The sequence below is a fragment of the Magnolia sinica genome, chromosome 1, assembly GCF_029962835.1.
Source record: "Magnolia sinica isolate HGM2019 chromosome 1, MsV1, whole genome shotgun sequence".
Lineage (NCBI taxonomy): Eukaryota > Viridiplantae > Streptophyta > Magnoliopsida > Magnoliales > Magnoliaceae > Magnolia > Magnolia sinica.
Window position 1 is genome coordinate 83,260,453 of NC_080573.1, and position 13,860 is coordinate 83,274,312.

The 13,860-nt window shown below is 40.0% G+C and overlaps 1 protein-coding gene across 1 annotated transcript; it reads right to left on the bottom strand.

Annotated features, from left to right (window-relative positions):
- Nucleotides 1-260: 260 nt before the first annotated feature.
- LOC131251311 (uncharacterized) lies at nt 261-5,457 on the bottom strand. The gene is made up of 5 exons (XM_058251964.1): nt 5,307-5,457; nt 4,825-5,081; nt 4,250-4,461; nt 2,786-3,053; nt 261-718 (listed from the first exon to the last, which is right to left on the bottom strand). The coding sequence occupies exons 2-5, from the start codon at nt 5,077-5,079 to the stop codon at nt 401-403; spliced, it is 1,053 nt and encodes a 350-aa protein (XP_058107947.1). The 5' UTR covers nt 5,080-5,081; nt 5,307-5,457; the 3' UTR covers nt 261-400.
- Nucleotides 5,458-13,860: the final 8,403 nt, after the last annotated feature.

Below are 13,860 nucleotides of genomic sequence, written 5' to 3' on the forward strand. Positions count from 1 at the left end.
AGGATGGTGACTATAGGTTTTCCAAAGCTTTGAAAATAGGCATTTTTTAGTTTTTGTAAAAAGTAATTAATGATATTGTCCTTGTCTCACATAGAATCATCTAGAATGAGGGCATTTTTAGTCTTTTTATAAAGTATCAAATATCTATATAAAGGGTTATAGTATTGCAAGTTGAAAGTAAGCAAGCAGCAAATCAATTCAATACAAAAAGTTTACCTTTTTCTCTGGGTGTACGGTTCTAATGCTTTGTAAAGCCAACATCTCTAAACCTTTTTTTATTGATAACAAACCATAAACAGTATGATAAGGTGTCATGAAAGAGCACCCAATTATTCTACATTCTGTAACAGGATTTTTATTCCGAGTTATCGTCAATCAAAGCAACTCCAAGCAGGATATCTTAAGTAAAATCTGTGATAGATGACTTTTCTCCCAGTACAAGTGCCCTTAGGATGTTATCACTTACACCATCAGCTTTCAGAAGAAGGTGTCCGCCATCGGGAAGCTCATGATACTGGATCCATGGAAGCCTCTTCGAAACATAGCGTTGTAGAGCGACGGGAATGACCTTGTCTTCATACCCTTGCCATATGTGGACAGAGCCCTCGTTGTGGGGAAATGGGTTGTTTAGATCCATAGGATCGAAGCTCCATTTGCCGAAGCCAACCATCAAGTCTCGATGGAGGGATTCATAATCGCCTTGTTGCCGGGCTTTATCCTGGGATTTTAGAAAATACAATTGAATTCAGAACTATGAATCTAGGAAATATGACAACACTACCATTTCTTATGAGCTAAAATGTAGCATACACTTATGACATTCCAGACGTCAAATTTGTGGGGCCCATTTTGGTGGAAGATAGCCTAAAAATTCTACTAGAATTGGATGTTATTTCCATTTCTTATCGGCCATTTAATTTGGACTTTACCTTTTCTTTTAGCTGTCCATTTATTGATCACCAATTGATGGTAGGCATCATCCAACCTGTTTGATTTTCAATCCATGAGCCATCTGCAGTGGGTCACACAATTTGCACAGTGTGCATTGTGGTAAATTTATGCCACCTGTTTGGTGGATGAATCAATGCCATTAAAAAATGTTGGGAAATACACCTGAGTGATGAAAATTTGGATATCAGGAAAATCAGGGTAGTTGGATCAAATGGATCAAAATCTGCAGGCACTTGAGAAATGATTGATTGGTTGCATAATTTTTAGCCTTCTAGAGTTAAAACTAGGATCGTTCACATAGATAATGGGCCCTTTAAATGAATCTCATGCAGGGTGTGGGTGCAAATTGGACGGGCTAAACCAAAACCTGAATGGCACATCCCAAATTTCAGGCAGGGTTGGTTGGGCTCATATTGGAAATCACATAACCTGACCCTATATCTGTACTGTATGTAACTTTAGCCAGGGGCAAACATGTTCACCCAATTAGTCTTTACATAAGGGTTTTTTTTTTTTTTTGCCTTAATAAAGAGTTCTTAGCGAAGACAAAGTATAATATTTACCCAACCCGAGGTATGGCCAACGGCCTACTCTTCTTGGAGTTTGGGTTGAGCTTGGGCTGACCCTCTACCTGACCCAACCTACCTTATGTAGAGCGGGTCGCATACAATTTCATGGCCAAGATGGACCAAAAAAGGCCCGATCAGAGACGAAAGTGATCCGGACCATAAGAACCTTAAAACGGTCACATCTCGCAAACCGTAATGAGTTATCCGACATGCCATTTTGATTTTCGGGTAGGAGAAGCTACTTTAGCCACCAAACCCGCTACGCCAGGTTGCCCACGCCGAATTTGCGAGATTCCATCAGATCAACGGTCAAAATTACATTCTATTTTCGTTTTTACTATTTATGGTAAGTTTTAGTTTGATTATAACTATTCATTCTTTGAGTTTTAGAAGTTGCGTCCAACAGGAAAAGTGCTTAGAAAAGTTGGGAGAAAAGTGTGGTTAAGCCATATAGGACACATACTATTTTTTACTGAAAACCATGAGGTCTAGTAGTAATCATGACCGTCTATAAATAGCATGTTTACAATGTATAGTAAGTTACGATTATAGAGAGTTTTAGCTTTAGTTTAATTATGAAACTTCTTCCTAGGATTCATATCATTATTTAAGGGATTGTAAACTCATTTTTTAGTATCAATCAATTTATTTCGATTTTCTTATTTTCCTCATGGATTCAAAGTATCTCTGTAAGGAGTGCATAGAAGCTCCAGAGTAGTTATCCCCTTGAGGAAGACAGTGTTCGACTTCAACAGGTCCTCCCCTGTGTCACTACCCAAGCTGGAAGGCCTAACGAAGGGGCATATGTACTAGACATAGCATTAAGCATGTGCAAACACGGAAGGTCATGCTCTAGTAGTTGGCTCCACCAAAATAGCAAGGAGCCCGTCTATATAAATGAAGACTATGCAAACAAACCAAAAATTTCCAATTCATGCATGTTGTATCTTTCTGAAGCCAATGAACTGCTATTTGGATGCACTATTGAATTTAATCCTGATATCATTTTAATAGAGTAGAGATGTCAAATTGCAGTTACCGTAGTATCCATATTGAGCGAAGATCAGGCTCCAAACTGAAATCATGTTACTTTCAACTCGAACTTGAGAAGAACGTAAACTTTGAATTGAGGGCTGCTCCCTCTATATGAACAGAAAGGCAATTGCAATTTGGTCATTTTCACTTTATCAAACTAATCGCCATGATTGAATTCGATAGTGCAACCAAACACAGGCTCGGAGTATGGGATCAAGGAAGAGAAGTACCTGAGTAGGTGGTTCAGCTGCCAACATCTTCTGAAGAATCTCCCTGTCTTGACGGCTGAAAGTTCCTGGGTGGCCCACTATGAATCTTAGTGAGGGGAACCATTTCTGTGTCATCCAGCAGTACAGCAGGGAAGGAGCATAATGCGCAATCCAAAACGCCCATTGGTATTGTACAATCTGTGTCCTGAAGGCATCTTTAGATAGATTGGCAGGAAAAGAAGGCCACCAGTAGTTAACCAGTGGAACTATCAGCGCTACACCTGCCAACCTGTATGGAATAATTTGAGAGGTAAATTGAGCTTCTAAAGCATAGAAAGAACTAAAACCATAAGGCCCTGATTTTTTAAACAAGCTTGAGTTGGTATTTAGGTAGATTCTGCCAAACCTCAATTCGATTCGAATTGATTGAATTGTATGATATATGACCATGTAATTTTGAATGTTACAAATGTGAAAAGTTATTTCCAACTGCTATATTGATATTTACACACTTATGAGGAAGTTTCAGTAATACTACTTTTTCTACTATTCTTTCAACCATACGAAAGAGGTTTGCTCCAATGCATCCCAACATATTGCAAGGTGATACTCGAGACTTTAGCTTTTGAATCTGCATCATCTTTCAACAATTCAATCGGTTTATATGATGGGTCTCAAATTGTGTTGTAGGTACAAAACATAAAAATCTCTTTAATTGCATTATTTCAACCATTTGAATTTGGCTCTTTTGCTTTGAAAATGGACAGTCACCATAATCTTTGTGTAGCCAATGGGTTGAAATATTCAACCTGATAAATCTTTTGGGCAAACCTAATCCAAGGGGAGCCCTATCACATAAACAATTTGGGTCATTGGAGAAAACCCGATTCCAATGGATAAAGTCCCGATATATCATATTGGAACACGCAGAACGTACTCAAGCAAACCGCCATAGGAAATTACCTTGTATGGGTAGAACTATCCATTTTTGGAGGCTCGAAAATACAATTCCACTTGCAAATTTATGCCTTGAATTTTTTCTTTCTTTTTTACTAACCAATATAATCCATGCCTTGCAATTGCTATCACAATATCTAAAGATAAATGTTGGATAAAATACTTTTAGAAGTACAAAGATTTGTAGGATCTGAAATAAGAGTAACCAAATATAATTACAAAATGAATAAACGCCTGATATCAAAGCTTGAAATTAAATTAACTCGGTCTGATCAGCAAGTTGGACACAGTAAAAACCGATGGCGAGTCCGCATGCATACAGAGTTTGACTTCCTCCAAGTTCTAGGTTGGTATTTGTGAAATATACCAACATAAACATAACAGTTAGATGCTAAACAAGGTGTGCATAATTCGGCCACCAAGCTGATTGTGACGGTAAGCTCCGTTGGCATTTTTTAGACAAGTTATGGTCACAATCTAGCTGGAGACCGAGTCTACCAAACAGAGAATATCTTTAGATGAACATGCCTGTGTGGAATGTGCTTGAGACAGCTCCAAGCAGAGTATGCTCCCATGGAGATACCAATCACATAGAACTTCGATCCGATCTCCAACTGATCCGCAAGATCTTGTATGTCGAAAGCTTCGCTCTTCACAGATCTTTTCGGATTCGGATCACTCTCTCCATACCCAGCTCTATCAAAGGAGAGAAGGTAAATCCCAAGCTCTTCTGCCAGCTCCTGAAATCCATAACACAATCAGTTTGTACCAGTGGGGCCCGAGTAGTGGATCTGATGGGTTCCATATTGGATAGATCCTGCCCCAAAGGTTTCCTGGATGCGAAGATCCCAACCATTCATTGTTCAGCCCTTCCCAGATCAATTTGGATTATCATTGTATTTCTTCTATTAGCCATCTATATGCAGGCCACCGAATTAAATGATTATTAGGACCAATTCTATCATGGAATTTTTTTGGGTCATGATCCATCCAATCTATAAATAAAAAAATTTAAATTAAAAAAAAAAAAAAAAAAAAAAAAAAAAAAAAAAAAACCCTCAAGGGATTCGATTCAAATAATTAAAAGTGGGGATTTTACATACTCGAGAAACCGGTATGAGGTAGTCTTTGGAGTCGGCGAAGCCATGGGCGACAATGATTTTGTAGGTAGCAATCTCCTTGGGGACTCCTCTTTCTTTGTAGCTCAGATACCTTCCATCTCTAAGTCTGATTCTAGGTGAAGTAACAGGTGGGCCACCTGGAGAACCACAGAGCTTTGGTGGTGGAGGTTGGATGGCTTGATAACCCCATCCAATCAAAACCACCACCAAAACTAGTACGACAGCTTGCACAAACATCACTGAAAGATTTTAAATTCCATTAAACTGGAATCAATTCAACAATATTCTATATATATATATATATATATATATATATATATATATATATATACGTGCACCACCTCAATTCTTAAATGAGAAATGGGTGTATGCCAATAAAGAATAAGTGAGTCTAAAAAAAAAAAAAAAAGAGTATAGAGTATAAGAATTTGCAAGAAAAAATGAAAAGAGTGTAAAGAATTCACCAGAAAGATTGCTGGGTTCTTTTCCTTCTACCCTTTCTTTTCTCCTTCGTTGTTAGAGCCTTTCAGCTTCTATCGTAGAGAGACCGGTGCTTGGCTGGGCTGCTAGCTAGTCATTCGAGTACTATTTTTTTTCCACCGCTCTCTTACCGTGGAAGTACGTTGCACGGGGACACGGATTGCGTGCGAGCGTACTGAGTAGACTCTGTGTGGCCACAGTTATGCATGTGTCCGATCCACGCCGTCCATCCGTTTTACCGGCTCACTTTAGGGTACGAACCTAAAATTTAAGCATATCCAAGTCCCAAGTCCGCCATACCACTGGAAACAGTGGGTATTGAACCCTTACCGATGAAAACTTCTCGAGGGCCACAGATATTTTTGGATCAAGCTACTATTTTTGTTTTCCCTTCATACATATCTGTGTGACCTTATTAACAGATGGGTTGACAAATAAACATCACTATGGGCCCAGAAAGGTTTCAACGATGACTATCATTATCCCCACTATTTCCTGTGGTGTGGCCCGCTTGAGCTTTAGATATTCTTAAACTTTCAGTTAAAGTCCTAGATTGAGCTGATAAAGCAGATGGACGGAGTGGATAAAACAGATACAACATAGTGGGTCTCAAAAAGCGTACTGACTTACTCAGTATTTAAACCGCGTCCGTTGGACGGGTATGAGACCCACGTTGAGTCACATCGTCTAGTCAACTGGGCTTAAGAATAATATCCAGTAGAATCGGTTGCAAGTCATCACCAGCTCGGACAAAAGAATGAGAAAAGATTTATACTCTGGCTGAGGGTGATGGATAATACGCAGGCACTTAAAATTTACCTACAAATTGCAAACTTGGCATGGAAATAACTCAAATTGAACCGTTAGAAATATCGGTCCAGTTTAGATGTATCATGAACCAAGAATTATGCTTATTTGTTTATCTCATTATTGGATTCGTGGACATCTATTATTTGGACAATCGAAAATGAAAACGATCCAATGATCCTATTGCAACGAATATACACGAACCAAAGCTTATAATCGTTAAACCAAACTGATTTTGGAATCGTGTGGCTCTGGTTTACAGAGTCTCGCAAGCTTTAATTTGAGTTAATCTATGGTAAGTGCACTGTATCTGAGTGCCTGCGTATCAAATAACTCCCAGCAGAAAATTGCAACTGTGGAAATTCCATATGCACGCGTTATGCACTTGGATTACCTTTGCCCCCGGCGACACGGAAAGTTCCTATGGTGGGAAGCTACATGGGCTGCCATACTCCAAATTCGATTTTTGGCACTTTTTCGTTGTACACTGAATTCGGTAATGCCAGCCTCGGTAGTGCTTGGATCTTGGCTTTTAACTTACGCCGACATCTGAAAGTGAAATCCCACGCGGAGCATTTAAGAGAGTCTCATGGATCTATGCATAACTGCTGGAACCTTACAAGTGACATACAAATTCATTCATCAGTAATTCAAGATAATTTCAATTACAGTGCTGATAAAGTAAATACATAATATCTTGAAAAATATACAATGAGTGTATTCCAGCATCACCAACAATTGCCTTCCATAGTAACATGCACGTTAAATCATGTCCTAAGCTTTTTACGAAGCTTAGTAGAATACGTGTATGTAGGCACAATGCTTGTGGTAGATATATTGCGTCAATATAACAATACCAGAGTAAGTGAAAATGATGAATGTTGTTGTAGGGAAAATAGGCTGATTAATAATGAAAGGTCAGGTTAGGACCTCACACATTTTGCCATCTCGAACACGACAATAGGTTTGACCTCATACTCCAAATCCGAGCAAGAAATAAAATCAAGCTTGACATCCTGTCACCAGATCAGAAAACCTACCAACCTGCCTAACACCTAAAAGAGCTCTACCACTGTTCACAACCCTAAGTGTAGGGTTGTAATTTAGTAATAACTCGGTGAGACCGAGGTCGAATCCACAAGGACTAAACTTGTACGTATTCTGAAATAACTAGAATTAGAACTAGAAAAAGATCGAAACTTAAATCTAGAATAAGAGAGAGTAATCATGAATAATGTTGATTAAAACTTGTGAATTTAAAGGTGGGAACTGGGTGCCAAGGATCCTCTTATAGCTATTAAGATATTACTTTATTTGATTCAATAAACACAATTAGAATTGGAGTCTTATCTTATCCAATTGGAAGATAAAGCAATTTAAATCAAATCTGAACTTTTCATTGACCTAATTCTTAATTGAGGAGAATTGTGATGACTGGAAGAGATTCCATCACCTTACCATGTCTAGGAAACGATGGTAAACAACGGGATTTACCAATTTCACAACCTCAAAATAGGAAAAGAAAATATCCAAAGCTATCATAACACCTATTGTAATTTGAATCACAATAAATCATAGAAAACTAAAAATATTCCTTTGATATCAAACTAGAAATCAATGAAGTTCAACGTAAATAAGAATCAAATAAAAATAAACATCCCAACAAGCTACAAGCTTTACCTCTTAGCCCTAGTTATGATCTTAGCTAGTCATAGCTAACTCAAAAACATAAGAAAAACAGAAAAATCTACTAGAACCCATGAAGAAATCGAAGTAGAAGAACATCGTTGGTGCTCCACCTAGGCCTCCTTTCCCTTTCCAAATGCTAGAAGATGCTTTTGAGCATCTTAGGAACTCCTATATATAGTTGGGGAACTCCAACTTTCGCATCGAGTTGGAAAAATCAAAAAACCGCTTCAAATTTACACAATCTGCATAAAATCTGCATAATCTTCGACTAGTCGAGCGCAAACTCGGGTGAGTCGAAGAAAAACTCGAGATACTCGAATTTCGTGCAAATTTAAAAGATATTGTTGCTGAAATTTCACCTAAAGTTTCTCGGGCTGGCCGAATTTTAAGCTTAGGCTAATCGAATTTCATGCGAATTTTTAAGATTCATTTTCTTCACTTCAAATCTTCGATTCTCTTCATTTCTCACTTAGTTTCCTTAGATCTTTGGCATATGAATTCTTCAATCTTAGTCTCATAAGATCCATCCCTTGCCTTGGTGATTCTTGAGCATCAAATCCATGCTTTTAACATTCTTTGCAATCCAAGCTCTTACATTTACCTCTAATATAAACATTATAAAATATACCCATTAAGCATTATTATATTCATAAAACCAAGATATAAATAGGGAAAAATATAAAATATTTGACAGTCAACAACCACTCGCATAAAGAGTCTGGTCGGTATATTTTCAGGTCGGCATGACTCCAAGACGACACAATCCACATATTTTCATGTCGGCATGACTCCAGGACGGCACGATCCACATATTTTTATGTCAGCATGACTCCAAGATGGCACAATCCACATATTTTTACGTCGGCATGACTCCAGGATGGCACGATCCACCTTCCATCAATTCCGACCTGATCATTGATCGCCTTTATCCAAAATCTCTGGCGAAGATCTAGGAGTTCAACCGGAATACGTATCTTCCTAGATCCCAACTGGGAATTTAGGAAGATCCTCACGATATATATGGAATCTGAATCCTACTACAACTCATCCCTACTAAATAGGGAGATCCCTTTCACGCCACCACCTCTCCTCATCCATAAATAGGGGCAACCCCAATGGTGAAAGGTACGCACAATCTTTAGCCCCAAACCATGAGTACACGACTAGACCTAGATTCCTTTCCTGGCTTAAGGATCGGAGGGTCCCTTGGATCCTTACACAAGTTAGTGTCTTTCTTGTCCGTTCCTTATGCAGATATATGAAAATCCAAGAGGGCTAACTAGATTTCTGCATCAATAGTTTGGCGCCGTCTGTGGGAACAACATCGAAAGTCATTCTCATCTCACCATAATTCAATAATGGGGAAAGGAAAGAAGAAAGTTTCGGCCTCCTCTGTTGTGCCTAATCTTGTACTGCTGGAGCAGTTTGCCAGCCACCAAGATTCCTCTTCCCAACTACAGGTTAACTCTGCGCTTGCAGGGTCGATGCGACGATCTCACAATAGGGGAGGACGAGTTGTCTCCCTCGAGCAAGAAGTTGAGATGTTAAACAACATCATGAACTCTATGAAGCAGCTGTTGGAACAACTACAATCCCGCCCCATACAAAGGGATAGGCTAGTGGCAGGACCAACGGTTCGAGAGCTCCTCGAGCCATCCGACGTGACTGTTGTCTCCCGTAGGAGCCGACAACTAAGAACATTAAGGTCGGCACCTTCTCATGTCTCTAGAACCGCCACATTGGCCGCTTCCAACCTACGCCATGAGTTGGATAGAAAGAAGCGCGACAAATCACCTGATGTTGTGACTAAGGTTATGGATGAAAGTGATGACCCCTGGGAAGTCAAGCTCAATGATCTGCGAGGTCGGATCAGTGACATACGACAGGACTATCGCTCGAATGTCCCAACCTCAGTGGAAGCAATACTGGAGAAAATCAAACCTCCATTCACCGTCAACATTATGCACGTTCAGCTCCCGCGAAGGTTTCATATGACTCAGATCACCCCATACTCCGGAACCACCGACCTAGTTGAGCATTTAGAATCCTTCAAGGCTTGGATGGAATTGCATGGTGCATCAACCGCTGTCATGTGCTGCGCATTTTTGCTGACCTTGACTAGAGTAGCTCGAAAGTGGTTTTGACAATTGAAGTTGAATCAATCAGCTCTTTCACGCAGCGCAACAAAGCCTTCATCACCAATTTCATTGGAGGGAAGGAAATCCTTATACTTGCTTCCCACCTCCTCAATATAGTTAAGAAAGAGAGCGAGCTACCGAAGGATTACATCAAACATTTCAACTTGGAAACCATGCAAGTACACATGCACTCAGAAGAAATTGCTTTAACTGCTATGATGGGAGGCCTCAGGGAAGGAAGATTCCTCTTTTCGCTCGACAAAAATTCTCCCATGACGATGGCTGACCTCCTCAACAGAGCCCAAAAGTACTCTAACATGGAGGAAATCATTACTCTGCAGAAAGCTGTTTGGAACAAAGGGAGCTCGACCAGAGAAAGACGACCTAAGGAAGAATCTGCCTCGGCCAATGATAGCAAGAGAAGGAAAGACAATGAGCCCCCAAGGTGCCATCGTCAGATCAGGCGACCTAACAGCAGGTTCAGTTTGTATACCCCTCTCAACGGAACGCCTGAGCAGGTCCTTATGGAGGTCTGAGACAAAAGAATCCTCAAATGGCCAAACAAGATGAAATCCGATGTAGATAGACGAGACAAGCAAAAATACTGTCACTTCTACCGAGACCACGACCACTTAATTAGTGACTGCTTCGAACTGAAAGAGGAAATTGAAGCTCTCATCCACAATGGGCACCTACGTGAATATGTCAATAGAAAGGAAGAACGAGCTGACCTAAAAAATGAGCAACCCATCAACAATGAACCAACTGAAAAAATTTGCACAATCTTTGGTGGGCCCGACGGGGGAGGCGACTCAAACCGAGCTTGGAAAGCCCATACCAGAAGTATCAGTTGCTCCAACTTGGAGCATCAAGTCCTCATCACCAACAGACCCCTGAAAGAGCAGAAAGTAACCCCTTTTGATCTGACCTTCACTGAAGAGGATGCCCGAGGTGTTCACCACCCCCATGATGACGCACTCGTGGAAACTATGACTATAGCTAACTGTAGAGTGTTTCGTATCCTAGTGGACACTGGTAGCTCGACAGACATCCTCTTTGCTTAAGCATTTGACAAAATGGGAGTTGTGCAACCTCGACTCCGAGCCATCAAAACTCCCCTACTTGGATTTGCAGGGGACAATGACACATCGAAGGATCGATTCAACTCCCAGTCACAGCTGGAGAAGGGAAGAACCAGAAAATAATCATAATCGACTTCTTGGTGGTAGACTGCCCCTCTGTCTACAACGTCATTCTGGGACGACTTTCACTCAACGCTCTTCAAGTCGTCATGTCGACATACCACCTCACGATGAAGTTCCCCATGAACATGGTACCAGACTAGTCAAGGGAGGCTAACAAGAAGCTCGGTAGTGCTATTTGTTGTCATTAAGGACCAAGCACTAGGCAATGGCCATCACCTCTCTCAATCCTCGAGAAGACTCAATTGAAAGAGGGTGCCCCATGGAAGACCTCATACTCATCCCGCTCAACGACTCCAATCCGACCCGAACGGTGCAGATCGAGTCATCCTTGACACCACCATTACGAAAAGAAGTCATGAACCTCCTTCCATGATATGCTGATGTGTTCACATGGTCTCATCAGGAAATGCCCAGCATTAACACAGAGGTTATGGTCCATAGGTTTAATGTCAACCTCGACCATTGACCAATCCTACAGAAGCAAAAACCATTGAAGCCCGAACGGTACACCGTAATCGAAGAAGAAGTCGAAAAGCTCCTTAAGGCCAACTTCACCAAGAAAATTTATTATCCAGACTGGATAGTCAATGTCGTCTTGGCTAAAAAGTCCAATGGAAAGTGGTGGGTCTGTGTTGATTACACCAACCTGAACAAAGCCTACCTCAAGGACAACTTTCCTCTCCCTAGGATAGACCAACTCATCGATGGTATGGCCAGGCATGAACTCCTAAGCTTCATAGATGCCTACTCAGGCTACAACCAAATCGTTATGCACCCATATGACAAGTAGAAAATGAATTTCATCACAGACAAAGGACTCTATTGCTACAAGTTCATGCCTTTTGGACTGAAGAACACTGGAGTTACATATCAGAGGCTCGTCAACAAGATGTTTGCTCGCCAGATTGGACGCTCCATGGATGTTTACGTCGACGACATGCTCCTCGAGAGCATTAAAGCCGCTGACCATATCTTCGACCTCGAAGAAACATTTATAATCCTACGATAACACTACCAGAAAAATGGGCAAAGGCTACGGATTAAATTCGTAGCACGTCCATGGCACGACCGTCGTTGTAGGTCCCGAAACAATAGGTGTAAAACCTATGGCTACGGATCTAATCCGTAGCAATAGCTTAAAATGGCTACGGATATAATCCGTAGCAAATTTTTCTGTAGCCAAAAAACTTATAGGTACGGATATTATTGGTAGCTAAAAGTAGTGTTGGATCCGTAGCAATATCCTGAATTTTATAACAACTACGGTTAATATCCGTAGCTATAGCCTACATTAAAAAAAAATTACAATCATTCATTCATTCAATTACCACCTACATAATCATTCATTCATTCAATTACAATCATTCATTCATTCAATTATCACCTGCATAATCATTCATTCATTCAATTATCACCTGTATAATTATTCATTCATTCAATTACAATCATATATGAGCTGCCTCGGATTGAAGCAATTACTAATGTTAAAGAGTTACAAGACCATTTAACAATGGTGAACTAAGAACCATTCTCTGGCCTCATATGAGCTGCCTCAAATTGAAACAAGGAAAGAGAAACACTTTCATTTCAGTTGGGGATAACTTCCATGGCCAACTGGTGAGCAGCCTTGTTCTGCAACTTTGCAAGTTCATCCATGGCTTCATATGTGTCTTTGTTAGTAAAAAGCTTTAGATTAAATCGTGTCGGTGCCTTTGTTATGCCCTCCCACTTCTTAACTGTCTCTCTCAGTTTGTCAAAGCCCTGCATAGGATAGGGAGAAATTTAATGTATGCTTACTTTGCCGGTATAGAACCGTTCGAATTTTCTATTAGTTGCCCCAGGAATGATATGTAAATGAAAATGGGGCAAAACCAAGCATTAAGACACTGCTGTTATAGAAATTTTCTGTGGTAGTGTTCTTTTAAAAATTGGTTAGACATTTGCTAAATTTCAGATCCCAAAACCCATGAAATAATTCAAATTGTAAGTATGGCTGGAAGAAATTCAGATGTTGTAAATAACATGACCCAAATACAAACTCGGGTACTCACCAAGCGGGTTGTGAAATCGCCGAAAGATTCTCCCTGTTAGCGTTTGCGACTCCAGTTGTAGGTTTAGGGATTTGAGAATACATTTACGTTTTAGGTTTAGGTTTAGGTTTTACGTTTTAAGTTTAGGTTTAGGTTATACGTTTAGGTTTAGGTTTAGGTTTAGGTTATAGGTTTGGGTTTAGGTTAGGTTATAAGTTAAGGTTTAGGGAATTGAGTTTAGGTTATAGGTTATAGGTTAAGGTTTAGGTTTAGGAAATCGGGTTCAGGTTCGGGATTGGGTTTATGTTTGGGTTTTCAAGTATAGGTTTAGGTTTAGGTTAGGGAGTTGAGATTAGGATTAGGTGTAGGTTTAGGTTTAGGGATTTGAGAATACAGTTAGGTTTTAGGTTTAGGTTTAGGTTTTAGATTTTAGGCTAAGGTTATAGGTTTAGGTTAAGGTTTAGGTTTAGGTTTAGGTTATAAGTTATGGTTTTAGGTCATAGGTTCTGGTTTAGGTTAAGGTTATAGGTATAGGTTAAGGTTTAAGTTTAGGTTTAGTTTTAGGTTATAAGCTATAGGTTTAAGGAATTGAGAATAGGTTAAGGTTTAGGTTTAGGAAATTGGGTTCGGGTTCAGGATCGGGTTTAGGTTTGGGTTTTCAAGTTTAGG

Coding starts and splice junctions, on each gene's coding strand:
- LOC131251311 (XM_058251964.1), bottom strand. CDS start 5,079: ATGTTTGTGCAAGCTGTCGTACTAGTTTTGGTGGTGGTTTTGATTGGA. Junction 3,054..4,249: donor CTCAAGCACATTCCACACAG/GCATGTTCATCT, acceptor TATTCCATACAG/GTTGGCAGGTGTAGCGCTGA. Junction 719..2,785: donor CAGCTGAACCACCTACTCAG/GTACTTCTCTTC, acceptor CTAAAATCCCAG/GATAAAGCCCGGCAACAAGG.